Source organism: Natator depressus, chromosome 21 (genome assembly GCF_965152275.1).
Source record: "Natator depressus isolate rNatDep1 chromosome 21, rNatDep2.hap1, whole genome shotgun sequence".
NCBI classification, from domain to species: domain Eukaryota; kingdom Metazoa; phylum Chordata; order Testudines; family Cheloniidae; genus Natator; species Natator depressus.
The window spans coordinates 8,588,803-8,614,631 of record NC_134254.1 but is presented as its reverse complement, the minus strand read 5'-3'; the positions used below and the strand labels follow the sequence as shown (position 1 = coordinate 8,614,631).

Sequence of the window (25,829 nt, the reverse complement as noted above, 5' to 3'; positions counted from 1 at the left end):
CAAAGATCTATCTGCTCAACACCTGTAGCTTATTTCCAGCTTCATTATGGCCCAGCCAACCCTTGGCTAGTCAGTGTTTCAGCTGGTCCTGTAAAAATCCACAGGTCTAGAACCTGGGTCTTCAGAGCTGGGGACAGCTGATATTCCCACATTGCCACAAGGAGGCTACACAGAGCTAGCTACACGGAGCACTGTAGAATTAGGTCCCTCAGGAAGTACCACCCAAAGGGTTGAGAGAGACAGCAGCCTGCAGCCTTCTAATTGGCCCATGCACGCTGTTTAACCCTGCACAGTGCTCCAGGAAGCTGTTTGGGCCATCGTACAGATCATTGGCCTGCTGTGACTCCAGAGTTCACCTTGTTTTCTGATCGCCGGTCTCTGACCCCAGCCTGACTCTGATCCTGACTCTCGCGTCCTGATTTGAGCATGGTAACCATCTCTGGTTTCTGACCCTGACCCCCGTACCTGTTGATCCTGGCTCTAGTAATTACTCTGATCCCCACCACTACTGCCTTGTGGCTACCCTTAACTATTTGTGGACACTGGCCCAGCTGTGACTGCTAGGCCAGACCACACCACCTGTGTCCCGATCCCTTACAAGGGCCAGTTAAGTTGGTGCTTTTGAGATAGGAACTAGGAAATAGGCTGAGACCTGCTAATTCATTTCACATGGGCCACCAAAAAGCTGCTAGAGAGGTCATATGACTTGCTCAGTGTCACCCACCAAATCAGTGCCAGACTGGAAATAGAATCAGGAGTCTAGAAGCCCAATTTTCAGTTGGTGTTAATGAGTGCATCTCTGTTGACTTCAGTGAAGTTTTGCCCATTTGCCCCAGCAAAGAATTTGGAGTTTGACTCCTTGTCCCCTACTCTATGCATTTCCCAACATCCCCCTATTAGACCAGATGGCACCATTGGTCTTTGTTTTCTGGCCAAGCTTAGACACTGGGAGCGTGAAACACTAGCAATGCTAGTGAAAAGGGTGTTGTAAAAGCATAGCATAGAGACCCCCAAGTCCCTGTGCCCTGAAACATTTTGTAACAACCTGTAAAATGGAATGACAGAGAATTTCCACCAAGTCATCTAGATTTCATTTCATGAGTCTCTGGAAAAAAACACAAAGGACCATGCTGGGTCTGAACTCACTCAAAAGCAGATGAATAAGACATAGGCAATCATTTCAAATTATTTTTATCTAATGGATGTGAGAAGGCAGAGCCTCCTGGGAAATTTTTCCCAACGTGCTTCTCGGGCAGTGCGGTAACAAAAGCAGTGTGCAAAAAGACGTACTGGGGAAAATACCAGTAACCTTAATGTATAAGGTCTGTTGCTTTATATAAGTCCTTTGTTCCACCTGCCCTTGTTACGGAGATTAGTCTGGAAATCAATTGTTCTCCATGTCCACTGCAGGTAGAACAAGACATAATGGCCCTAATCTGCAGCAAGGGAGACCTAGGTTAGATATTAAGAAAAGCTTTCTAACTCTCAGGGTAGTTAAGCTTTGGAATAAGCTTCCAAAGGAGGTTGTGGAATCTCTGACATTGGAGGGTTAAGAACAGGTTGGACAAACACCTGTCAGGGATGGTCTAGGCTTATTTGGTCCTGCGTCAGCGCAGAGGGCTGGACTAGATGATATCTTGAGGTCCCTTCCAGCCCTATATTTCTATGATTCTGATTGTGGGAAGGTAAATGAGGAGAGATGTGAAGGTCAATGAAGGCAACAGTGGCTTTGTACAATGAAGGATACAGAGTGTTATGAAATATTGTTTTTCAGGCTTGGATAGGTCAGAATTCAAAGCCAATCTATGCATTTGAAGGTGGTGCTGATACAGGCACTAACAAACAGATATAGTTTGACCAGAGATTTTACCCAAATGCCCCTGTGTTGAGCCCAATGACTTTAGTTAAACTAAAACTTTTTACTCCTTGGGAAATGAAACAGTGGTGTGCCCAGAGACGAAAGCATCACCAATGCCTGTGATTCTTGCAATGGCAGGAAACTGATTAGGTGAGACATGCCTAGCTGTTCCCAGTAGGCTATCAACACCCCATGCTGCAGAGGAAGGTGGAAATGTGAAGCATGGCTTCTACTAACAATAATATTGTAATCATGCCTACAGGACTCAATCAGGACTTAGGCACTGGTTGCACACTGAGGACAAAGACAAAGAGGCAATGCTCAGTATTTAACTTTAATCCTTTTTTCCCCTTCCAGAAATAAATGGTAACAGACAGAGAACAAGTAATGTGAAGGCTCATGAAGAATGCATCCACAGTAGTTAGTAGAGATGGGCCCAAGCTGTGGAGTTCAGTAACGAGAGCAGAATCTAAATCTCCCCAAGGTTTAGGTGGTCTTTGCAGTTGATGGCCCAGCCCAGCCCAGCCCAGCAAGAGCTGAAGTCTGGGTCTGAATCTAAATTCCAACCTCCCCCATGCTCAAAGCGTATTCAGATCTGAAATTGCGCACACTCAAAATACATCGCTTCACTTGCAAGTCCCTGCAGCGTGTGCAAAGTACGCAGCTTCCTGCACTGCAGTTACCTTTTGTCTGCCCAACTCCATTACATGGGCCAGTGACTATGCTGGACGGGCTGGAACGAAGCATGGGGCAAACCAATATTTTGCTGTGCAACATGCCACTCCACTAAGAAATCCTTTTGCTTTGCTAGGGTGTTCGCCTCATTTCAGATCCCTCAGGCAGACTTTCCCCACGGCCCCAAAATGGTGAGGAAGAGAAACCATAAGGTGTTGGCCCTACTGAGGTAGAGACAATTCCAAATGGAAAAAGAGGAGAGATGCCACAGGACTGTTTGATTATGCATTGAGTATTAGAGCAAGGGGTACACACTGATTCTATAAAAGGGCCAGACTTAATGGAACGAGAGCGACACTTCTTTCCACTGAGAATAATCAAGCCATGGAGCAGGTGCTCCAAGTCAGCCAGGGAGCACATGGTGTATGTCAATGTATCTTCATAGAAAGGAGTTGGAAATTATTGACATGATTGAAATACTGCTTGGTACGACGGCTAGCTGCACTCGTGGCAGAGGAGCCAACATTGGTTTCCTGATGATTTTCTGTGTTCTTGGTATAAAGACATTTGTAATCTGCATAACTAGATTCTGGAATGGCTTTGCGAAGTACTTTTGGAGATTAGAATTCCTGTTTCTCTTTTGCACTTTCTCTTCTTCTTGCCCATTCTGCCACTCTCTGCTTTCTCCCATCAATATTTCATAGTTTTATCTATTATCTGCTGAATTTTTGCTTCATTTTTATATATAGTAGGTTTCAAGCCTAGATTTTCATAAGCAAATGCACTATGCCATGGGTACATAGGGCATTATATTAATAACACATAATAAATATTATTGCTATGCTGGGGTTTGGTTGAAATTGTTGGGTGTGATAGCAAGCTTCCGTTCAGGCTAAACCAGGGAACAAATGTCCCTTTGTTTGGTGGTAGAAGAAACAATGGAAAATCAACACCCAACCACTAGACTGCTTGCTACCCTGGGCAGTGGCTGGGCCATGTGGGCCAAGGGCTTTCTCATGGATCTGAGAACAAACACAGAGTTGGCGATTACTTGGATTGCAGTTGTGTGTGAGAGAGAAGCAGCAGAAATACCAGTGGACAGACAGAGAAGGAAGCCAAGACACAACCAGAGACAAGTGTGTACTGTGAATGTGGGAAAAGATCAGACAGCTTTTGGGCAGAGTGCTGGTTGGAAAGAGGCTTGGGACTGGGAGCAAAGAAACTGACTCATGCTGTTTGATTCCTACTCTGTTTAAGGAAACAGAGCTTTGTCCATTGTTTGTAAATAAGCATGATTGCATGAAAGGTACCTGACCCTCTATCATCAATTTCTCCTCTTAACCGAAACAACCTGTCAGACCCTGAATTTTGGCTAACTGCTTGGGCCAAAAGGGGCAACATTATTAATAATAAAGCTTTCTCTGTTCATTCCCTGGTCTAACCATATAATGGTGAAGCCTGCCAGTATTTCTAGCGTTCCAGTTCTTTATGCAGGTAGTGTCGCATGGAGATTTCATGAAGGCTTTAATTCAGCCTGGAACAATACTGGGAGTAAGTGAAGAAGGACTAGTAAAATTACTTTTATTGTCTATTTCCAAGGAGACTTTTAAAGATATAATGTTATTCTGTGCAAAGAGGGTGTCTATTTGTTCTGGGCCGATTCTTAATGCCATAATACAAAATAACACATAGCTCTTACATAGCGCTTTTCATGTGTAGATCTCAAAGGAGGCCAGGATCATTATCCCCATTTTACCGATGGTGAAACTGGGGCGGGGGGATGTGGGGTGACTTGCCTAAGGCCACACAACGAGTCAGTGGCAGAGCTGGAAACAGCCTAGAAGTCCAGCTTCCCTGGCCCATGGTCTGTCCAGTAGGCCAGAGTGTCTCCTTTAAGCTCCCTTCTCAGGAAGCCAGGAAAGGGAAGCAGTCTCCCTCTTTCATTCAGGTACCATATTAGTGGGAATGTGTATCACAAAACAGTTTATTTAATGGCTGTTTAATCTATGTTGCCCAAAAGGCCAAACTCTGCTCTGTTAGCCCAGCGCTACCTTTGTGCGTACACAGTGACAGAGACCACAAATTGTTATTTTAATGCAATGCGCGTTCATTGATCATTCTCTCGTCTGAGGTCTGCACCTGTTGCCATGAGCTCTGCGAATCTAGTGGAGGTTCTTTTCATGCCCAGTTGCAGCAGGAGCAGCTGGAGTTGAAGACGAGGCTGGCCTGGCAGAACTGCAGGTAGGTTTTCCTGATCATGCAGTGGTAGAACGCGTGGTTGTTACTGGGATCTGGGTAGAGGCCATTGGCTCTGCTGGAGCAGAAGTTGCTGCAGCTAGAGCTTCCGCTGGAGCTGCCGCTGCCTTTGGAAGGAGCCGCCATGGCTGGCTGGTTAGCACTGGTACCCGGGGTGGTTGCTGGAACCTTGCAGTCTGAAAGAAAGAAATGCAAAGGGGAGGCATTAGAATGTGCTTTCTTCTAAGCGTCTGAGGCATGGTGCTAGACGTGCCTCTCGAGGAGGGAGTTAAAGGAGGGCAGGGTAGCAGCTTCACAGAGGTGTTTGGGGAGGTTTTTCCTTGCCTGGGGGATGTGGAAGCAAGTGCAAAGGTGCATGTGGGATAAGGCAGCAAGCGGGTGCAGAAGGCTGGCTTCACTGGCAGAGCAGAGGGAGCAAGACAACAGGATGCGAGAGCAGGTAAGAAGGTGGGGAACAGAGCCGAAAAGGGGCTTCAAGGGGAGGACAAAAAGCTTGAATTTGGTGTGGTGGAGAAGGAAGAACATTCAGAGCAGGGTGGGGCTGGCGTGGTCCGAATGACGTGCCAGGAAGATGGTCTCAACAGCAGCTCTTTGAATAGACCTGAGAGGGGTGTCAGCATGGCCAAAGAGGAGGAGATTGCAGGAGGTAAGACAGGAGGAGATGCAGGCCTGGAGAAGAAGAATGCTGGTCATCTCACTCCATGCCTCAGGCACTGGGGTGTTACTTCCTGGGCGTGGAGACACCCAAGACAGATTTCAAGGAGTTCATCAGAGGGTATTTGCCTTCTCCACAGAATGTGCCAGTGAAGTCGTCCAGATCAATAGCCCAAACCATGGCACCTCCAAAATTGTTCTCCAACAGCCACTTTGCCTGTGAGAGAAGATTTTTAAGCAGAGTTGTAAATGCATCAGTAAAGATACTCTAAACCATGCCTTCCCTTGTGTTGAACTTATACTTTATCTGAAGGTTTCAGGGCCTCAGCCTGCAGTCTTTGCTCACATTAAAGGCTGGATGTCAATGGGAGTAGATAAAGGGCTGCAAGCTAAATCTTTAAATAGCAACAGAGCTGGCATAGAACCTGATTCAAAGTCTATTCAAGACTCCCATTGACTTCAGTGGGGTTTGGGTCAGGTTCACAGCAAACTAGAGCAATACGTATCGGATGTAAATTGTGCACTTTATCCCAAGGTGTTAATACCGTATAGTGTTGGTACCCTGATCATTTCCTGCCTGAGCCTAGGAACCTGTAAGGAATATCAAGGGTCTCGGTTCACATCTAGTCCTGAGAAGCGTGATGAAACAGAGGGGAATTCACTCTTATCTCAGTCGATAGTGGGATCCTCTAGGCTGAGGAAGAAGCAATGTGGAGATCCTGTAAGACGTTAACTGGCAAGGATTAGTATGGAATAGTGGCCTCTGTCCCACGCTCCAGAGAGCAGTGTAGCTCTGTAGCCCGATAGAGGGATGAAAACCCTTACCCGGAGCACAAAGAGATGACAGACAACAGGTTTACCTTGATGGCGAAGCTCTTAGGGTTGTCATAGCCAATCCACTGATTTCCTTTGTAGGCATAAGGGACGTCCTGAGGGGCATTCCACACGATGGTGGCTCCAGTCTTCAAGAAGGTACAGACCTGGGACATAAAAGTTGTTTGTTAAGGTGGTCCAGGAAGGTTTGTGACTCTATCTATCCTAACTGATCTAGAGGCCTATATCTGACTGTTCATTCAACTCCTTAGTCTCTTTGGACTGACCCAGCACACTGCATCCTGTAGGTCCGACCAGGCTAGTTTTAATGTTCAGGAATACCACCAGATGCAGACATCCGCTGGAGGTCTTCCTCTTGCTGTCAAGAAGCCACTGTGATTCAGAACCTCATGTCACTAACATTGCATTAGGAAAAGGAGAGGGTCTCTTAAAAACCCTGGGCACTGCTTCCTGTCTCCAGTTCCCTGATTCCTGCTCCAACCACTAGGCCTGACTCCTGTCCCAGTCATTAGGCCTGTCCACTCACAACCTGGTTGTGACAGGGCTACAGTTTTGCAGTCTTCGGTGGAATTGCAAGGCTGCAGGTGTGAATCAAGACTGAACATTATTATTTAGTAGTTGTATTGTGGTAGCGCCTTGGAGCACATTCATGGGCCAGGACCCCATTGTGCTAGGTGCTGTACAAACACAAAGATGGTCCCTGCCCCAAACGACTTGCAGCCAAAGTAAATATGGTCATGGTTCCACCCAGTGAAGGTGTTACCAGTCTGCTGGCAACACTATCTGAACTCACCAGAGCAAACAACCCCTAGAGCAGCTAAGTAACATTTTTGCGATGATGGCGTAAGCTCATGTGTGTTATAAAACATAGCTGTGTCATTCTGTTCCCAAGTGTCTCTATCAGAAACGTTGTTTTTGCAGACACGTCCTCCAGTAACAATACTGTGCGAACGCCCATAGCTAACAACCATTCCGATTCGCCGCACCTGTTTTCATAGTTTTACCTCAAAGTAGGCTAGGGTCCCGGCTGACTGGATATAAGCTCCCGCGGCACGTGGGCCGGATGTTGGGGCAGCCAGGCCATGGTTGGAAGGGTTGCTGAGGGTTAAGGTGTGGGCATAGGCCCCGAATCCAACCATCAGCTTCTCAGCTGGGGCGCCGTTGTCCTTCCAGTGGTTCATGGCATAGTCCTAGAGGAGACGGCGCAGTGAGCCAGTCAGGGAGATGTTCCCAAGCCATGGGAATCACAGAATCATAGAATATCAGAATTCTGAAGGGAGACCCAGCCAGAAGATGATGGTTGGCTCCTGGTGGTAGGAAGATTCCCCGGGCTCCAACACGGGGGTGGAGGAAGGATGGAAGGCAGGAAAAATGGGGGAATAACCAACTCTACAATAACACTGGTCAAAAATTTTCAGATGGAACGTTTTTTCTGTCAGATCATGCCATTTCATCAAAATCAAAGCTTTCTGTGGGAACATGTCAATTTTGGTGAAATTCCATCTGGAAAAGTCGTGTTTTGAGCTTATCAGAGTGAAATGTTTCAATTTTTCATTTCAAAATGACTGAAAAAAGTCAAAAATAGAATAAAATGTTTTGATTTTATTTAAAAAACACAATGTTTTGAGTGACCTGACATGAAATTTTTAAACAAATTTCATTTCATGGGAATTTCAATTTCCTTTTTATTTTTTTCCCCACAATTCAGAATGAAAACAAATATTAAAAATGCCAGAATTTCCTGCAAAATGGAAATTCTGAGTTTGACCAGCTCTGATCTGCAGCCACAGTTATCACTTACTTTCAGTGAGCATGTGTAAGGGTTTTCATGTGCCTGATGCAGGAAACTGAGTGAATGTCAACCCAGCTGTCCAGCGTGGCTCTCAGCTAAAGCAGCAAATGCTAATATGAGTTATTCCAGAAACATGGCTCCCCATCTTTTGCCTAATGTATGAGTCCTTATGTGAATCTATCTTATCTATCTCATGTTGCAAGAAGATAAAACGTTGTCCATTTACTTCTAAAGAGCCGTTCAGTGCAATATCATGATGCTTGGCAGAATTTGATATTTTAAAAATCATTTTGATATATAATCAACTTTTATTTTAAGCATTTTTTTCTATTTTTATCTATTTACATTTTCACAGTAGTGCAAAATTATGGGGTTTAAGCATTTTTTATTTGTACTGATTTAAATTTTCACAGTTGTGGGAAGTTATGGGCAGGTCAGACAATGATTATTTAATAACAGCTGACGCTGAGTACTAGGGTGGTGGCATTTTCCATTTACATTGGTGTTGCAATACATTGGTTTTCTCCAAGCCTGGAGTAGTGAGTATAGTTGGGTATATGGACTATGCCCATTGAAAGTCTAAGGGGCACACATGGCATACCTCCCACTCAGCAGATCCACTGGCAACCAGAAGAGGTTAATATGACACAGAGTTTCCTCCAGGTGAATTATAGTTTACTAGTGGGTGACTGCTCCATAGGTCTTTGATATATTGAAAACAGAGAGCCATATCCTGGCTTTTACCAGTAGCCTGCTAATAGGGTGACCAGATGTCCCGATTTTATAGGGACAGTCCCGATATTTGGAGCTTTGTCTTGTATAGGCGCCAATTACCTCCCCACCCCCATCCTGATTTTTCGCACTTGCTGTCTGGTCACCCTACCTGCTAACTGCTTACCCCCTGTAGCTCTAAAAGGAGACTGATTAGCCGCTGCTTTCAGTGGAATTGGTACCGGGGAACATAAACTGCCAACATTCCTTTGCCTTTGGAAATCTCTTCCCAAGCATTCACTGACTGGACCAAGATAAGATTATGCTGAAGACCTTGATAAGATACAGTTATGGGCCCGCTGTGGAATAACCCCAATTTGCAGAGAGGCGATGAAGCTTATCGGGGGGCGAATAATAATAATGGGGCTTGGGATGTGATAATCAGACTGCTGCAGCCCTTAATGAGCTTGTGTTTACAGAGCTGGAGGTTCCTGCTCCATTTGCAATTGATTCGTGTGCTTTTCTGTGTTGGAGGCTTGAGGTGGACATTTCACCCACCATTATTTCTCAGGAAGAATTTGGGGTGGGGGGGTGGGAAGTCCATCTCCTTTCCTATTCCTTCATTTAAACAGTTTTCACTCCCACTGGTTTGGTTCACTTGGGTGACACAATATGCAGTGTAAGGTGAAAAAGGGTGAGGAGTGTGTTTGTGGTGCTCTCTGCCTTGGGCAATTTTGAGGTGAAGGGGCCCCGTTGGCCATGGCTTTATTACAAAATGAGAGGAGAGGAAACCATTAGTGGATGTGCTGGTGAAAGAGAGCGGGTCTGCCACACATGAGTGTTATTTTTGAGCTGCATGAATGTTCCCCAGCATGTCTTCAAACCCTCTCCCCATCCAAAGAAAGAAAACGAGATGTCTTCCTCGTAGTGCATTCATAGCTTCACACTCTGTCGACTCAATTGCCGGAGCTCAGCTTTGCTTTCACAGTTCCTATTAGAGGATATGGTTTTTTCTGGTTGCAGAACAAGCCAGCAAAGTCATCCAGGTCCACTGCCCAAATCATGGCACCTCCCAACTTGTTGTTCTTCAAATACTGAACCTTACAGAGGGGGCAGGGAGAAAACCCATGAAGAACCTGATTAGGTGCAAAAAGAACACGAGTACTTGTGGCACTGTAGAGACTAACAAATTTATTTGAGCATAGGCTTTCTTGGGCTACAGCCCACTTCATCAGATACATAGAATGGAACATATATATATACATACACATATAGTAAGAAGATATATATATACACATACAGAGAACATAGCCTCTTACTGCACCTTTTCATGTTCTCTGTATGTACATATATATATATATATATCTTCTTACTATATGTTCCATTCTATGTATCCGATGAAGTGGGCTGTAGCCCACGAAAGCTTATGCTCAAATAAATGTGTTAGTCTCTAAGGTGCCACAAGTCCTCCTGTTCTTTTTGAGGATACAGACTAATACGGCTGCTACTCTGAAACCTGATTAGGTGCAGGTGAGACACAATATTTGGACCCCTCTGCGCTATGGGTGAAATCCACCAGCCCCAGGCCTATGCAACTCTCAAGCAGGGGCATCATTTGCTATGGGGCAATGGGGGCCGTTGCCCTCCCCCCAGATCTTGGTTTGCCCACCTCCCAGACTTTTCATAGGTCCATATGCTCCATTCCCCCGGCCCTTGCTGGGTATAATACAATCACATATAATGCTCTAAATGCTGACACAACTCTTCCCATCCCCCAGCCTTACCCCCTCGCCCGGAATTTTTCTGAAATGACACCCCTGCTGTCAAGTCCTACTTCAGTCTTATTTTGGGAGCTCCAATGAGAGTTAAATGTTAAGCCTCATGCTGGCTCTGTGCACTGGGAGGCATTCCCCCCCGTCCCGTTTTCCTCTTTGAACACGAACCTTTTCTCTTTCCCAAGGCAGGAAGCTGGTCCACTGGCTGCACTTCACTGGCAATGTATATTGTTGCACAGGGTATAGCGTGTGTCATTGTGCAGGGGTAGGGAGGTGAAGGAGAGATGGAGTAATCTCCTCCAGGAGCACTTTTTTAGTGAATTCCTGTGTCAAAGGGTGTCCTGCCCCTTGATGGGCTGAACGGCTGGGGCCAGCCAGCACTGCTCATTAAGCAGGTGCAGCTGCAGAGAGGACAGGTGTTCCCTATAAAAATCTGGATGTCAGTGAGGAAGGGGGATTAGGAGTGGCATGGAGTTCCCTGGGAGGGGAGGCAGTGGGAACCGGCTAGGGAAACAGGGCCTCCAGGGAGAAAGCCCTGGGATGGGGAGGTAGGCAGGGAAGAATCCTGTAGAAGGCCATGAAGCAGGAGGGACTAAGAGAGGGAAAGGGGAAAAGCTCCTGGGTGCTGTATGGGCTGAGGAATTGTTTTTGTGCTTGTCGCCTATGTCTGGTAAATAGAACTGTGCCTAGAAAGAGATGCTGGGTTTGGCAGTGGGTCCTTGGTGGGCGGGGGACGAGCCAGCATTTTGCGCCCCTTGAGCTGACGCATTCCACAACTGTTCTCCCATTGCATTTTTATAACCCCAACGGAGACGTGGCAGGGAGTGCCTTGGTAGGATCCAGATGTGGATCCAGGTGTGTCTGACTCCATCAGCAGCTAGAAAAACCAACCCAACCCTCCCTTCAATTTGGTGATGGGTTTTTAACCAGAGCCTGGAATAGATCACTGTAGAGAGGGGAATGGGGAAGGAGGGGTCACAATCGTAAGAAGAGCAGACTTTACCCTGCTCCTCCTTAAATACACTTACTTTGGTTATAATGCTTTGCTCGTCGTCATACCCTGCCCACTGGTTTCCTTTGTAGGAATATGGGACCTCTTGCTTCACAATCCGCTCGGTGGTGGCACCTGGTGTAAAAGTACAGATCTAGAAAAACAAACAAAACCACACCACCAGTTGCAGACCGGAGAAGAATGTCAGTGCTGGGTCCCTCTCAAGGTGTTGTTGGAAAGCCTGATGGTCACCCGGAAACAATAGCCATGAAGGTTTAAGATATTCACGTTGCATAAGGGTGATTTCCTGGGCGCGAGGGCAAAACCTTGTGAATTAATCCCAACAGCTGGTCCCAATAGAAAGAGAGACACTGATTCAGCTGCATCCCCAAATCAGGGCAAGATTAGATAGAGCAGCATCCTCCCTACCTCAGAATAGGCCAATAATCCTGCCTTTTGAGTGAATGGGACGGGTAATCCAGGCCCAGAGACGGGCACGCTGATGCCTGTCTTGGAGGAGAGGGTGAACGACCGTCCATAGGTGGGGATTCCCATGATGAGCTTCTCAGCTGGGGCACCCTGGCTCCTCCAGTATCTCACAGCATAGTCCTGTAGGAGGGGGTATGACATATGGTTTATATTTTGCACCGTAAACTGAATTCACAGTAGGGTAGCATTGCTGGCATTTGCTTAATGATTGGCTTCTTGTTCTGCTATGGAAAACCTCTCTACAGATCCTAATCAGAGCTCTATGACAGCTTGCATCCTAATATTTCTGGGCATGGATCTTCTTCATGGTGGCAAACAGTTCTGTGGTCTGGGAGCACATTCCCTACAGGCTGAAGTGGCAAAGGGTTTCCTCTGCAGAGAGAATCCCACTGTCTCGTGCGCCAGTTTGGTCTTTTTGTGCTGTGTATTTGCATGGCTAATTACTCATCCAGCATGTGCAAACTCATCAACTTTGCATCAGCAAATTTTGCACGTGCCTTTTTGATGGGCCACTGAACATTTGCCCCTAGATGTTAATTCCACTCTGTAATGTTAATGTGATTTCTAGTTACTGGAGATAAAGAACTGTTCTGCAAATGGGTGTCTACACCCATGGAGATGGCACAAACAAATGGAGAATTTCCTCATTCATTTCTGTTTGCTTGGGGTTGTGACACACAGAGTCCTAAGGATTTTAGAAGGGGATAGTCTCATAAGTGTTGATTTATTGTTGGAACCCTGATCACTCACATTCCTGATCCCTCAACCCCATGATCCATTTGTTATGGTACCAGAAATCTCCCATGAAATTCATAAATTGACACTTACAACATTACAGAAAGAAGAGGATTTGGAGTTTTCTTTACCCTGGAGAAATGGGCTGACATGTCCTGTGACTTTTTGCCAGGAACCATGGAAGTCAAAGGTCAAGAGGTTAAGGAAATCTACAGCCCTGCAGAGGAGAGCACAGAATGAGAAGGTGTCCTGGGGAACGGGTGGAAATGCAAAGCATCTTGGATCATGGCTGAACATGTGGATTAATTACTCTGTGCAGAATCCACGTGGGGCTGTGTGCACATACCCTGAGATTTTGTCGATTTCATAGCTTGCGTCGACTAGTGCCCTCACGGCTCCCACTGTTCCACTCAGTATGAGCTTCTGCTTCCCTGTCTTTTGAGCTTTCTCCTGAAATGCTTTTGCAAGCTCCTCCAAGACATTTCATGATATGGGATGGGCTGGGTGCAATTGCTCTGCTCGTGGTGGCCCAGAAAATGGAGGTTCACGGTGTCAGCATCTGGGTTCTTCGACCTTCCTTGTATGGATCTGGCTGTTACACCCACCCCAATTTACAGGAACTCAGCAGCCATGAAATAAAATAGGAGAGACAAGTTCTTCCTCTTTGCTAGGAAGGGATTTTCCGATGTGGGAGTGACTACGCAATCTCCTTTCAGGATGGGTGGAGCTGTTCCCGTTCTCCACATGCCTTTTGGGAAGTCACTCCCATAGGAAAAACATGAAACACTGGTTACCTTGCAGATCAGCACCTTGCCTTGAGGTCACATTGTTAATCAGTAGCAGAGCTACAAACAGAAGCCAGGAGTGCTGATTCCACACTCCTCCGCTGTAACCACTACACAATATTCCCTGCACCGGATGAATTTGTTCACTGTTCTCGTCAACACTTTTCACTGTATATAATATTACACGTAAAAAATACATCAAAAGTATCCTAAGGTTGCAAAGTCAAGCACTCAAAAGTTAGGAAATGTCAGAATTAAGGTGGCCCTGGCAACCTTAACTCTGCCCTCTTGTGTGTATGCATTACGCTATAATCCTCAATTATATGATCACATACTATTCCCCCCCCCGCCTCACTGAGTGCACAGGATGAATGGTGCTCACTGAATGCCCAGCTAGTCAACATTTTGTTTTCTCCTCCTTACTCGGCATGTAGCCTGAAGCCTTGTTCACTTACCTTGCTCTGAATAGAGAATTATTAATTTCCTCATGGCCTTTTCTATGGTGTTCATCATGATAATATCTGAGAATGTCACAAACATTACCTGATTGATTTTCACAATACCCTGTGCAGCGAGGGGATACTGTTATCCCTGATTTACAGGTCTGGAAATGAGGCACCGAGAAATTAAGATGAAAAGTGCCCACTAATTTTGGATGACTTACTTGAGGCACATCACGCCTGACACGTCAGAGTACGTAGCATTAAATAGCACTTTGCATGCTCAACGCACAGCTCCCAGTGACTTCAGTGGCAGCTGGGAATGCTTGCTCCCAAGGTCTCAAGTTGGGCATCCAGAACACACCGTTAACGGACGTGTGGAAAGTTCAGTTTAAGGGAGTTGCCCAGCAACTTATGGGAACTCTGTGGCAGAAGCAGGGATAGGACCCAGTTCTGCAAGGCATCATGCAGTTGCCTTCATCATGAGACCCTCTTTTCTCATCTTGCAGTCCCCTGCCTCATCTATTGCACACCGTCCGACTTCTACAACAAAGGAGGCAGGGTTTCTACAGGCATCAGCCCCCTTCACTACACACCCCCAGAGCAGATCTATCCTGTGCACTGAATGAGGTAGAGGTCCGGTGGAAAATATAGTAGGTAAGCATGTCATTAAAGACTTATCGTACATACGAGGGGGCCAAATTAAGGGTGCAGCGGTTGACCTTGGAGAAGTATAATGGAGCCCTGAAGGTCCCAGGGGTCCTCACTGTTAAGTAATTTGGATGGTAACATCTTTGGAATAGGAACTAGAGCTGAGCAGGAACCAGAATTTCTGGACCGTGAACGAATCAAAGAAGGTTTGCTCAGAACTGTAACAAAACGTCAGATATGGAAAAATTTTCACTGAATGGATATTTAAAAAATATTCTGTCTGTCCAGCCAGCTCCCTGCCTCTCCTGCAGCCTACGTGACCAGCTGCTAGGGAGCCAGTGCCCAGTAGATCCCAGCCATCCTACAGCCCCGGGCCAGCTGTAGTAGGGACCATGTCTATGTCTACTGTAGTACAGCTCCTAGCACAATACCATAACATAGATATTTATTAATGTCACCCTAAGAGAGTCCTCTGTTAGGACCTTTGCAAATCCAAACTGCTGTCAGCGAATGCCAAAGGCACTGATGGTCTTCACATGGTATTTTCTTTACCCCACATAGGTATATAGGTAATATAGGGGCATACTAGTAAGATCCCTCGGGAAAATGAAGTTAGAGGCTGTTTCCTTGTTAAATCTGTTGGGGATTATTTACCAAGGGGAATCTTTACTGTGGAGATCTTAGGGCACGATCCCAAACTCAGGAGCTGCTGTCCTCTCAAGTCACAGTGCCAGCTGACAGATGTTAAGACACTGCAATAATTCCAGTTCTCCTGGAATAATGGAACAACAAAACTAGATTTTTTTCAGGTCATTTTCTCTGCTGGTGTAAATGAAGTCAGTACATTGAAGTCAATGGAGCACCGCTGCTGTTTGCCAGCTGAGAATCTGGCCCTTCTTATCTAACTGGCTATCTGGACGTGTAAATAACCACACTGGGAGTGTAGTCATGGCAGTGACATATGTAAATTAGGTGCACACATTCACACACACTTCAGCTAGTGCAATTACGCACCAACTTTTCTGGAAATCTGGCCCAGCATTTCATATTTCTATGTAAGGTGACTAGAATGCAGAGCACGCAGTCTAAAATATCAGACAATAATCATCACTGAGTGGTTTGGTTCATTTGAAGACTCAGCTTATTTCTTGAGAGAAAGGATCGGAAGTTTCTTCACACCATCCTATACTGCCAACCTGTGGAACCAGGAATTTTGTCTGGAAGTCCTTTAGGGGATCCAATATTAGACAGAAAGTCTCCGACCCATCTTCTCAAGGCGTGGGTGCTTAGAAAAAGAAATTTTATCTGCAGCTTTTAGGATGAGTCTGAGAATGCCGGTTTTGTTACCTTCTCAAGGAACAGCTTCAGCTTGCAGATTTCAAAGAGTCCACTGCATGATGAAGTGGGCTTTAGCCCACGAAAGCTTATGCTCAAATATATTTGTTAGTCTCTAAGGTGCCACAAGTACTCCTCGTTCTTTTTATAGTAATTCTAGTTCTCTTGTATTTAAGCGTCCATGGAAACCTTCAGCAGCTAAATCAAGTCTATTGTTCTCAGACCTTTAATTACTAACTAAAGAGCTTGTGCTTGTTTACTTAGTTTGCGAGCTCATCTTGAAAGGGAATTGAACAGAGCTCCATGCTAGATTTCATACAGGGTCCTGCAAATGACAGGGCAAGACACCCATAAGAAATTACAGAGGAAAGTAGGGCTGGAATCCCATATCTGTCCATTCCATCACACCCTACTGAAAGCAGTTATAATTTCTCTGCAGTATCTGCTTGTTGACTGTTGATCCCCTGGCCTGATCTTGGAGGGTTTGTAGTTTTGGGTAACATATAATTCTTTGCTAAGCATGCTTAGCACATTATGAAGTCTGTGACAGCAAGTAGGAGAACACACATAATTGGGTTTTTAGGCTTTTCTATGGTTAAAGGCTTGTTTTTTTTTAGTGGGAGGCCTTGTGGGAGTAGTCATACCAAAGGCTGAATCTTAGCTAAATGCTGGTAGGCCCAAGAAGATAAGCCCAGATCACAAATTCTGAACTTTCATTGCGAGACACAAACAAGTAACCATGAAAAATACAGTACACCACAGAATTCTGCAAGAAGGGAGTATGTGTGTGTGTGTGTGTGTTGCGGGACGGGGGGGGGTGCCTTTAGCAATCCGGTAACAAGGCAGTAACTGGGTAGTTAGACCACAATAACATATAGGAGTTATTAAGAAATGAGTGATGTAGTTTAGCAATATTCACGATTAAAGGCATAGCAATGGAAAGCCGGAATGCCGTATGTGGATAATGGGCAGGTATCAATCTTGTTATGGTCATGGAAATTGATCAGCTGTGGTTGTGTATCTGATAATGTACATAAAGGAGTATGGTATTTTCTGTATTATTAGAGCTAGTGGCAAGAGTCTATAGAACGGTTATCAAAAAATGAAAGGCCACCAAGAGTATGTCTACACTGCAGTTAGACACCCGTGACTGGTTCGTGCCAGCTGACTTGGGTTCAAGGGGCGCAGGCTAAGGAGCTGTTTAATTGCCATGTAGACTTCCGGGCTCGGGCTGGAGCTTTGGCTGCAGGACCCTGTGAGGTGGGGGGGTCCCAGAGTTTGGGCTGCAGCCCGAACACTGCGAGCCAGAGTCAGCTGGTGTGGGTCAACGACCGGTTTTTAATTGCAATGTAGACATACCCTGAGAGTTCTAAGTCCCATAAATCACGAACAGCTTGCTTGTCTGATTAACCTTATGCATTCCCAAAGAGATTCTCTTCTGCCCTAAGACAATCCAAGTGTGAAAAATGTCAAGCCAAAAATAGTTAGTTTGTTTGGGTGTGTGTGTGTGTATGTGTGTAAGAAATGTAAAAGCCAGGATGCTCTATATGGCTGAAATGAATGTTTCCTTTACTTAATGGAAATGAGTTTAAGGTTCATTGGTACCCCTGTATTTTATGAGCAGCATAGATGTCTTGACCCCATCCCCAGCCAAAATCCCACAATCCCCCCATCCTGCTCAGGTCTCACAGCACTTACAAAGGCGGTCATTAGCATCATTATCCCAATTTTCAGATGGGGAAACTGAGGCACAGATCAGCTAAGTGACTTGCCCAGCCTCACCCAGCAGCCCAGTGGCAGGGCAGGGAATAGAACCATGCCACTGTGTCTGCTTCATTGGGGCATTACGGGGATTGAACTGGGTGATGTAGATTGAGGTCTGCTGGTGTGCAGGAGAACGGGCATCAGCTCGCTGATACAATCCTGTGTGGGAATCTGCCCTTTGAATCAGAGACAGATCTGAACCAGATCATCTGATCCAATACTCTCCCCTCTGAAATTCACATCTGACCCCACATTTTGGCTCTGGCCCATATCTACTCTCATCTGTCACTTCGACCAGTGGTTCTCAACCAGGGGTACATGTACCTCTGGGGGTACACAGAGCTCTTCCAGGGGGGTACATCACCTAATCTAGATATTTGCTTAGTTTTACAACAGGCTACATAAAAAGCACTAGCGAAGTCAGTACAAGCCAAAATTTCATACAGACAATGACTCGTTTATCCTGCTCTGTATACTACACACTGCAATGTAAGTACAATATTTATATTCCAACTGGTTTATTTTATAATTATATGGTAATCAAAAAGTGAGCAATTTTTCAGTAATAGTGGCTGTGACACTTTTATATTTTTATGTCTGATTTTGTAAACAAGTAGTTTTTAATTGAGGTGAAACTTGGGGGTACGCAAGACAAATCAGACTCCTGAAGGCGGTGCAGTCATCTGGAAAGGTCGAGAGAGCCACTGACTTAGAAAATACTATTTCTTTAATTTACTTTTCACTTGGGTGTGTGTCTCTGTGTGTTCACATAGGCTGGAAGTGAGTGCCAGAGACCCTAATGGAAGACACCTGGGATAACTTTCATTACCTTCCCCAGCTGCAAAGGGATGGGTGAGGAAGCATCTTGCAAGCAGTGATCGGTGGAGAAGGTGGGTGTGTGAAATCAGAAGCCCTTAAAGACTGCATGTGGGAGTTGTGGGGTATTTATTTGGGGGGAGAGGGGTGTCTTTCCCCCCTTTCTTTATTTCCCACATAGGCACTCTGCTAGGGAAACTTAGGGAGAGAGGTTGGAGCTGTGTTGCCCACATCAAAATGGAATGCAGTTTAATGTAGGAGAAAGCAGGCTGATCTTTATTCTCTGCATTGCCAACAGGCATTTTCTTTCTAAATGTTATGCACTGTATGCATCCGATGAAGTGAGCTGTAGCTCATGAAAGCTTATGCTCAAATAAATTTGTTAGTCTCTTTGTTACTCCTGTTCTTTTTGCGGATACAGACTAACACGGCTGCTACTCTGAAACATGCACTGATTTGTAAGTCTAGATGCTTACTCGGTATTTGGCTGGCCAGAGGCCTTTTCCCTCTTAAGTCAGGAGGTGGGGAACTGTAGGCAAAACTCACAATCCTATAAAATCACTGGAAACCAATACATCTAAAGCTTCTAACAAAGAGAACAAGGACGATGTGGCGGCTAATATGCAGGGCGGAGAGTCAGAATCTAGGTCTACTTAGGGTCATTGAAAAAGTAAGGGGATAGCATAGAGTGGCTGTGAGGCTTGATTCATCTGTGGAAAGCACTTTGATCTCATCAAATAGAGGAGACCGCTCAGATGGCAAAATACAACCCTCTTTCTCTTTAAATCGTTGTCCTGTACTTTGTCACTGGGGGAAGTTTCAGATGCTGGAGGCAACTTGGCAGTTACTTATTGATTCAAAGATTAGTCTCTAAGGTGCCACAAGTACTCCTTTTTAAAAAGATTTTCCTATCTCCATTCACAGGGGAAGTTTGTGAGGGAAATCAGCTATACAAAACTAATCTCATTTGTAGCCAGAGGTGTTTTGAATGCCCTGAAAACCCAGCATGATCCGTCACCTGATCTAAAACCCAGGTTTGTCTGGGTTGGTGGACTATACAAACAAAACAAGTATCCAGCTTTATTCTATTTTATCACTCCTCTTGCAAGATAAGCTCAGCATTGCTGCAAATAACAATCTCAGGGTCCACCTAATTCTAAGGGGTAAAGGAAAGAGAAAGTTCCTTTGGCTGTATGCTTCCTGGGTTTGCCTTTGAAATGCTTGCTGATCTCTCACTACGGGAGACAAAATGAAAGCACAAATGTAGAAATGCAGTTTGAATCTGGAGGGGGTGGTGGTGGTGTGTGTCGGGGGGAAAAGGGGTGGCTTTGAAGCTGTTGAGTCTGGAGGAGATGAACAATCTGCCTCTAAAAATATAAGCAATCCATAAAAGACTCTTGCAGAATGTGATTCTGCTCTTGAGGGACATCCCCAGAATCTGTGGCAAGGGATCCCACATTTTCCTAAATTACACAAACATTTTTAAGTTGACTTTTTTAAAAAAAAAATCAGGTCTCTTTTAAAAGCCGGGGAAGGGGGGGGGGGGAAATAACTGGAAAAAACAGGGAGGACTCACTCCCAGGGGGAGGATTTAAGACTCCTGTGAACACTTAGAGAAAGAAGCAAGGAAAAGGAATGTTTCTGTGTGCACAGGGGAAGTTCACAGGCCTGTGAACAGGGTGATGTTGCCACAATGATGATGAACCATAAAGCCACTTTTTTATAACACTGAACAGACATTCTTACTGGGATAAGGAAAACAGTGTTATTCCAAGAGACTTATTTTTCTTTTCCTCTCACTTAACTGTAGCGTTTCTGCCTTCAACCCTCCCCAGTTCCCTCCTGCCTGGCTTTTGCTACAGATTGAAAGAAATGAGACACAGATGGGTCTATCCATGCAATTCAAGTCACCAACCAGTAGTTGTCAGTGTTGCTTGCTCTTCTATATCAATGTGACAAAGAGGCGTTTTCCTAGCTGGTAGAAGTTGCATTTTTCAAGCCAGAAGAAATGTTTTGTAATACTAGAGAGATAGTGGTACAAGTCCCAGCTTTGGCTCCCTGAAAGCTGCTGCATCTCTAGAGGTTGCTAACTATTCATTGTTCCAAAGCAAATCAAGATCCTGAAGTTGTCCAGGGCCCTCTACAAATGCCAAGTTGTGTATATTAGTCTTTAGAAAAGATAAGTGGGTCAAGACAAATGCAAATCACATTAGGCAATGACTAGAATGCAATGTCAGTAGGCTGCTATAGTACCATGTGATTTTTATCCATAGTTGATTATAAGGAAAAAGAAGAGCTACCAAATGGACCTTATCTCCCAGCCAGATCCTGAGTTTTGGCTCCTTCAGAAATACAATCAATGATATGAGGCCCCTAATGTTTATACTTGATTGAATTTCTCTCTCAAAATGGCCTGCAGAATGAAAAGTCTGGAAAATAGCTATGCTAAGCCATTGGCTAGAGATGAGACACAAATCTTGAAATATTAAGCTAAGTTGTTTGTTTTAGCAGCCATGATAAGGGCCGGACCTCTTTGTGATCCGGAAAAGTTTCTCTTTCTAGGCTAGATCCTCAAAATGCATTTGAGGAAATGCAGGTACAGACAGGAAAACTACATGGCCTAATAAACTTACTGTTGGCACAACCAACTGTATTCAAGGCCAATTGCACCAGTTTGGAAAGAAAAGGTTTTCCTTTGGACAATCACTCCACTGATATATTGGACAAAGTTTGTGATGGGGAGAGTGTCAATTGCCATAGCATCAGATTATTACAAACACTGACTTCTGTGTCGTGTTTCCTGTGAGCCATAAAAGAAGTGTCTTGTGGCATGTCTCTGTATGTCCCACCTCTTAATCTACCAATGTTTGTAAAGTACCTATCATCCTGTCTGTGTGATGTGAAGGAGCAGAGAAAGTTAGTCAGAAGGGACAAAAAGAAAAGGAGGACTTGTGGCACCTTAGAGACTAACAAATTTATTTGAGCATAAGCTTTCGTGAGCTACAGCTCACTTCATCGGACGCATTCAGAAGGGACAGTCAGTTTTCTCTTTATCCTGCTCTGTGACATGGTCACTGGCTTCTACCTTAGAGTGCATTGCAAGATAGTCTGTTTCACGGAAGAATGGTCTGATGAAGAGGTGCGTGTACGTGTCTCATTCTTGTAACCTTCAGTTCAAAGTGCAAGGATCATCCTGTCCCCTATTAGTGAGTTCAGTGCCTAGGGCTTGCTGTTGAGAAGGCTCCTCTGGCTTCGTTAAATCTTTGACAGCTACGTCCATCATGAGTTAGATTTTTAATCCCCCAAAGGAAATTTTGTCCTATGGGAAATTGTGCTCGGTTGATCAGATTGGCTAAGAGGCAACGTCTCTATCTCTGACCCCATTTTGTGTGTGTGGCCTTCAGATGCTGATTTTTACTCAAGTGGTTCTGTATTAAGCAAGTATAGATCTTTGGTCTTCTTAGCATATAGTTTATTAATCTGTACAAGCAGGAAAATTTAAACCCAGATCCAGTGTGTTTGTGGTCCCCACCTTTGTCTTTATGGTGGACAGTTTTAGCTATAAAGCAACTTAAAAATATGAAAAGAAGCAGCCACTGTGCATATAGTTAATAAGAAATGTTACTGTCTCTGCTTAACTGGGGTTTTTCTCATGTCCCGAGGAGACTACTGCTGCCGTTCAAATTTTATACAATTGTTATCTTAAAGACACCCAAGCAAAGCTAACTCAGATCTACTGGCAAAGTAAATCAATATGCTTCCAAAACCTCCAGTGATCACTTTCCTTGTATATATTGTCAACTTTTGCACTTCAGTGCAATCACTCATTGTCTGCCAGCGCTCAGCTTACTCTTCAGTGTCTGTATGAGAGGGTAAGCTCCTTGATGGCAGAAAGAGCCGCTGAAATCGTCCAGATCAATGGCCCAAACCATGGCCCCTCCCAAAGCACGACGCTTCAAATATTTAACCTAAGGGAGGGAAAGGGGAAAAAACAGAGGGCGTGAAATGAGGCACAGACATTTAGATGCCCCTGTGCTATTTGAGCTTCGTCAGGTGGGCATCTCCTTTAACATGATACTAGAGTGAGAAATAGCCCTGACGAAGCAAGAGGGGTGCACGGGACAGCCTCTCTTCAAACTTTAAGATCTTGAACTCTCTTTCCATTTGGGCAAAAGCCTCTTGAAACAGGCTTTCTTGTGAATCGTATTTCACACCTGTTCCCTGCTTGACCTTCCTCTGGGATCTAAGGGAGGGATTTCATTGTGTTAGTGCAGGGATTCTCAAACTTGATTGGACCGTGACACCCTTCTGACAACAAAAATTACTACATGACCCCAGGAGGGGGGACCAAAGCCCAAACCCCACCGCCCCTGCTGTGTGTGGGGGGGCCCAAACCGAAGGGCCTAAGCCTTAGCCAGGGGGCCTGTAACCTGAGCCCTGCCACCCAGGGCTGAAACCCAAGGGTTTTGGCTTCGGCCCCGGGCAATGGGGCTTTGGCTTTGGCTTTAGCCCTGGGCCCCAGCAAATCTAAGCCAACCTTGGCAACCCCATTAAAACAGGGTCATGACCCACTTTGGGGCCCCAACCCACAGTTTGAGAACCCCTGTGTTGGTGAGTACTCATAAGAGCATAAGAATGGCCATACTGGGTCAGACCAATGGCCCCCAGCCCAGTATCCTGTCTTCTGACAGCAGCTAGTGCCAGATGCTTCAGAGAGAATGAACAGAACAGGGCAATTATCGAGTGATCCACCGGTTGTTCAGTTCCAGCATTTGGCAGTCAGAGGCTTAGGGACACCCAGAGCATGGGGGTGCGTCCCTGACCATCTTGGCTGAGTCCTGTCTGGTACCCACATGTTGCGGGTGGTATTGGGAGTTCTCTCCAGCATCTGCTTTTTATACTTAAACACTGGCTCTGAGAGCTGCATTATTTCCCTGGGCAATTTATCTTGTAAAATAGGGCTTCCGAACCCAGATGTCAGTGTTGTGGTGAGGCCTGGCTACAGCGCAACGTCCCTTGTCAAAACGCAACAGAGAGCTCCAAAGTACAATAGGGGGTGTGTGATCCAGGTTTAATTGACAGGGGAGAAGAATATTCCCCCTAAACTTGATGGGTGGAAATCCATAGCTCAGTCTGGCACTGATCCTAAGCAGCCACTGCTGCGCTGTGTGTGTGCGGAGGGGGATGGAGACTTGCTTTCTCTCAGGACAGCAAGAAAAGCATGACCCTTCCTCCCCTCATGGCGCTCATAAACAGAGCAGCCAGCTGACCTATCTGTGGTAGGTTTATCCGACTTTTCATCAAGCCAGGCTGTTTTCTGTTGCCTGCCCTTAGAAAGCCATATGGCCTCATACTTGATACTGACAGTCCTCCTCGTGTTGCACTCAGTGTGTCATGCACAGACATCCACCCCCACGGTTCTGCTGCCCCAGATGCGTAGAACTTGTTTCCTTAGTTCTGATCTGAATGCTCAACCCAAGTTGGCAAGTTGGAAGATTTAGACGTACCCAGGCATGCGAGCACCGGCACAATGTTTACAATAGGTTTTGGGGAGGAGGGTGGTGGCAATTCTTTCTCCCCCCCGCCCCGGCAGAATTCGAACAGGTAAACTCTTGATTTCTGTTCATTTCTATGCTGCCTTTTGGGCTGAGGACACAAGAAGCTGTAGCCCAGAAGAACAATATTTTCCCTGAAATGCGTGGTAAGCTTAGAATGGAAAAGTGGGAACGGGCAGCTCCCACCGCACCTAACGGTGTTTGCTTGTCGCAGCAATAGTCACATTCCTCCAGCTACTTTTGTTTAATGTTCCCATATGGACCTGGCTGGCAGAACCTCAGCCTGAGTGCCGATGGGAGCCTGTTACGGCGGATGAAACCTCACGCATGTTGCCTAAAATGAAGCTGTTACTGTTGTCATGTGACTTGGCCGAGTGGCCATACCTCTCAGCGGGAAGTAGGTGTCACGCTCATTGGCGCCAGACGTCAGGTCACTCTCGGCCCAAAGCAAACGGTTGGGGCCCTCCTTACCTTGGTTTTAATGCTCTCCATGTCATCGTACCCTACCCACTGGTTCCCTTTATAGGAGTAAGGGACCTTCTGCTCCTCAATCATCTCCGTGGTGGCACCTTGTTTAAAGGTGCAGATCTAAAACAAAACACATCGGAGGCAGGATGAGGCTGAGGGTAGTGGGTCGGAGCCAGCATGACGGGGGAGGAAATGAAAGTAGCCTTTTCCTCCTCGGCGTGCAGACTGAAACCATTTTCAGTTAGAAAACTGAGCACGGCTTCCCTTTGATTATGCAAAATCACAGATTATTCTTACAGCTGCTTCCCCCAAAGTACGCCCAGATGGAACAAATACGCCCCTTACCTCATAATAGGCTAAAAATCCTGCTTCTGAAGTGAAAGGGCCTGGCAGTCCTGCCTTGGAAGCCTGGGCCCCAACGCCTGTATCCAGCGTGTCAAGGGTGAAGCTCCGCCCATAGGCTGGGATTCCCATGATGATCTTCTCCCCTGGGGCGCCCTTTCTCTCCCAGTGTCTCACAGCATTGTCCTGTTTGAAGGAAATATTAAACGTGTATTTGGCAGCCTAAACTGAGACCTTCCCCCCACCCCTAAAAAAAAAAAAAATAATAAAATGGCCCCCTCAAGAATTGAACTCAAACCCTGGGTTTAGCAGGCCAATGCTCAAACCACTGAGCTATCACTCCCCCCAAAACAACTGTTTCCCCGTGTGAGGAGATCAGGATGTTCTTTCTTGTCACCATGTCCTTTCCTCTTCCTGGCCTCACCATTTGGACTGCTAAATTGCATGATAATTTTGTGTATCAGAACAGTGGTTCTCAAACTTTAGCAACCTGATGACCCCCATTTTGATTTAAAATTGTTCTTGGACCTAGGGTTGCCAACCCTCCCGGTTTCGCCGGAAGTCTCCTGGAATCAGGCTCCATCTCCTGGAGGCTACTGAAGCCAAACTGGGAGATTTTAGGCACTGAAAGTCTGGCAGCACAGCTCCCTGCCTGCCCTGGCCCCATGCCGCTCCTGGAAGCGGCTGGCACATTCTTGTGGGCCAGGGGCTCTGTGTGCTGCCCCCATCCCCAGTGCCCCCATCCCCATCCTGCGGGCCGGGAACTACAACCAATGGGAACTGCGGGGGTGGCGCTTGCAGGTGTGGGCAGTGCGCAGAGCCCCCTCACCCTCCCCTAGGGGCTGCAGGAATGTGCCAGCAGCTTCCAGGAATGGCACAGGGCCAGGGCAGGCAGGGAGCCTG

General features: G+C 45.9%; 2 protein-coding genes across 3 annotated transcripts in view; both read right to left on the bottom strand.

Annotated features, from left to right (window-relative positions):
- Positions 1–4,711: 4,711 nt before the first annotated feature.
- The window catches only part of LOC141975473 (chitotriosidase-1-like), a 28,547-nt gene continuing 7,429 nt past the window's right edge, over positions 4,712–25,829 (bottom strand). Inside the window, exons 8-11 of one of the 2 annotated variants that reach the window (XM_074935853.1) lie at positions 7,282–7,467; positions 6,304–6,423; positions 5,532–5,660; positions 4,712–5,011 (exon numbers count right to left, since the gene is read on the bottom strand). In XM_074935853.1, coding sequence (XP_074791954.1) covers positions 4,712–5,011; positions 5,532–5,660; positions 6,304–6,423; positions 7,282–7,467 — 735 coding nt within the window. Of the gene's footprint in view, positions 5,012–5,531; positions 5,661–6,303; positions 6,424–7,281; positions 7,468–21,728; positions 22,530–24,587; positions 24,705–24,929; positions 25,113–25,829 lie in introns of those variants that run through there. The other variant, XM_074935854.1, reaches the window with a different exon arrangement.
- Positions 9,737–14,095, bottom strand: LOC141975805 (chitinase-3-like protein 1). Its single transcript, XM_074936467.1, has 6 exons — positions 14,011–14,095; positions 13,117–13,249; positions 12,864–12,987; positions 11,976–12,155; positions 11,584–11,700; positions 9,737–9,880 (listed from the first exon to the last, which is right to left on the bottom strand). Exons 1-6 carry the CDS (start codon positions 14,093–14,095, stop codon positions 9,737–9,739), a joined length of 783 nt encoding a protein of 260 aa, XP_074792568.1.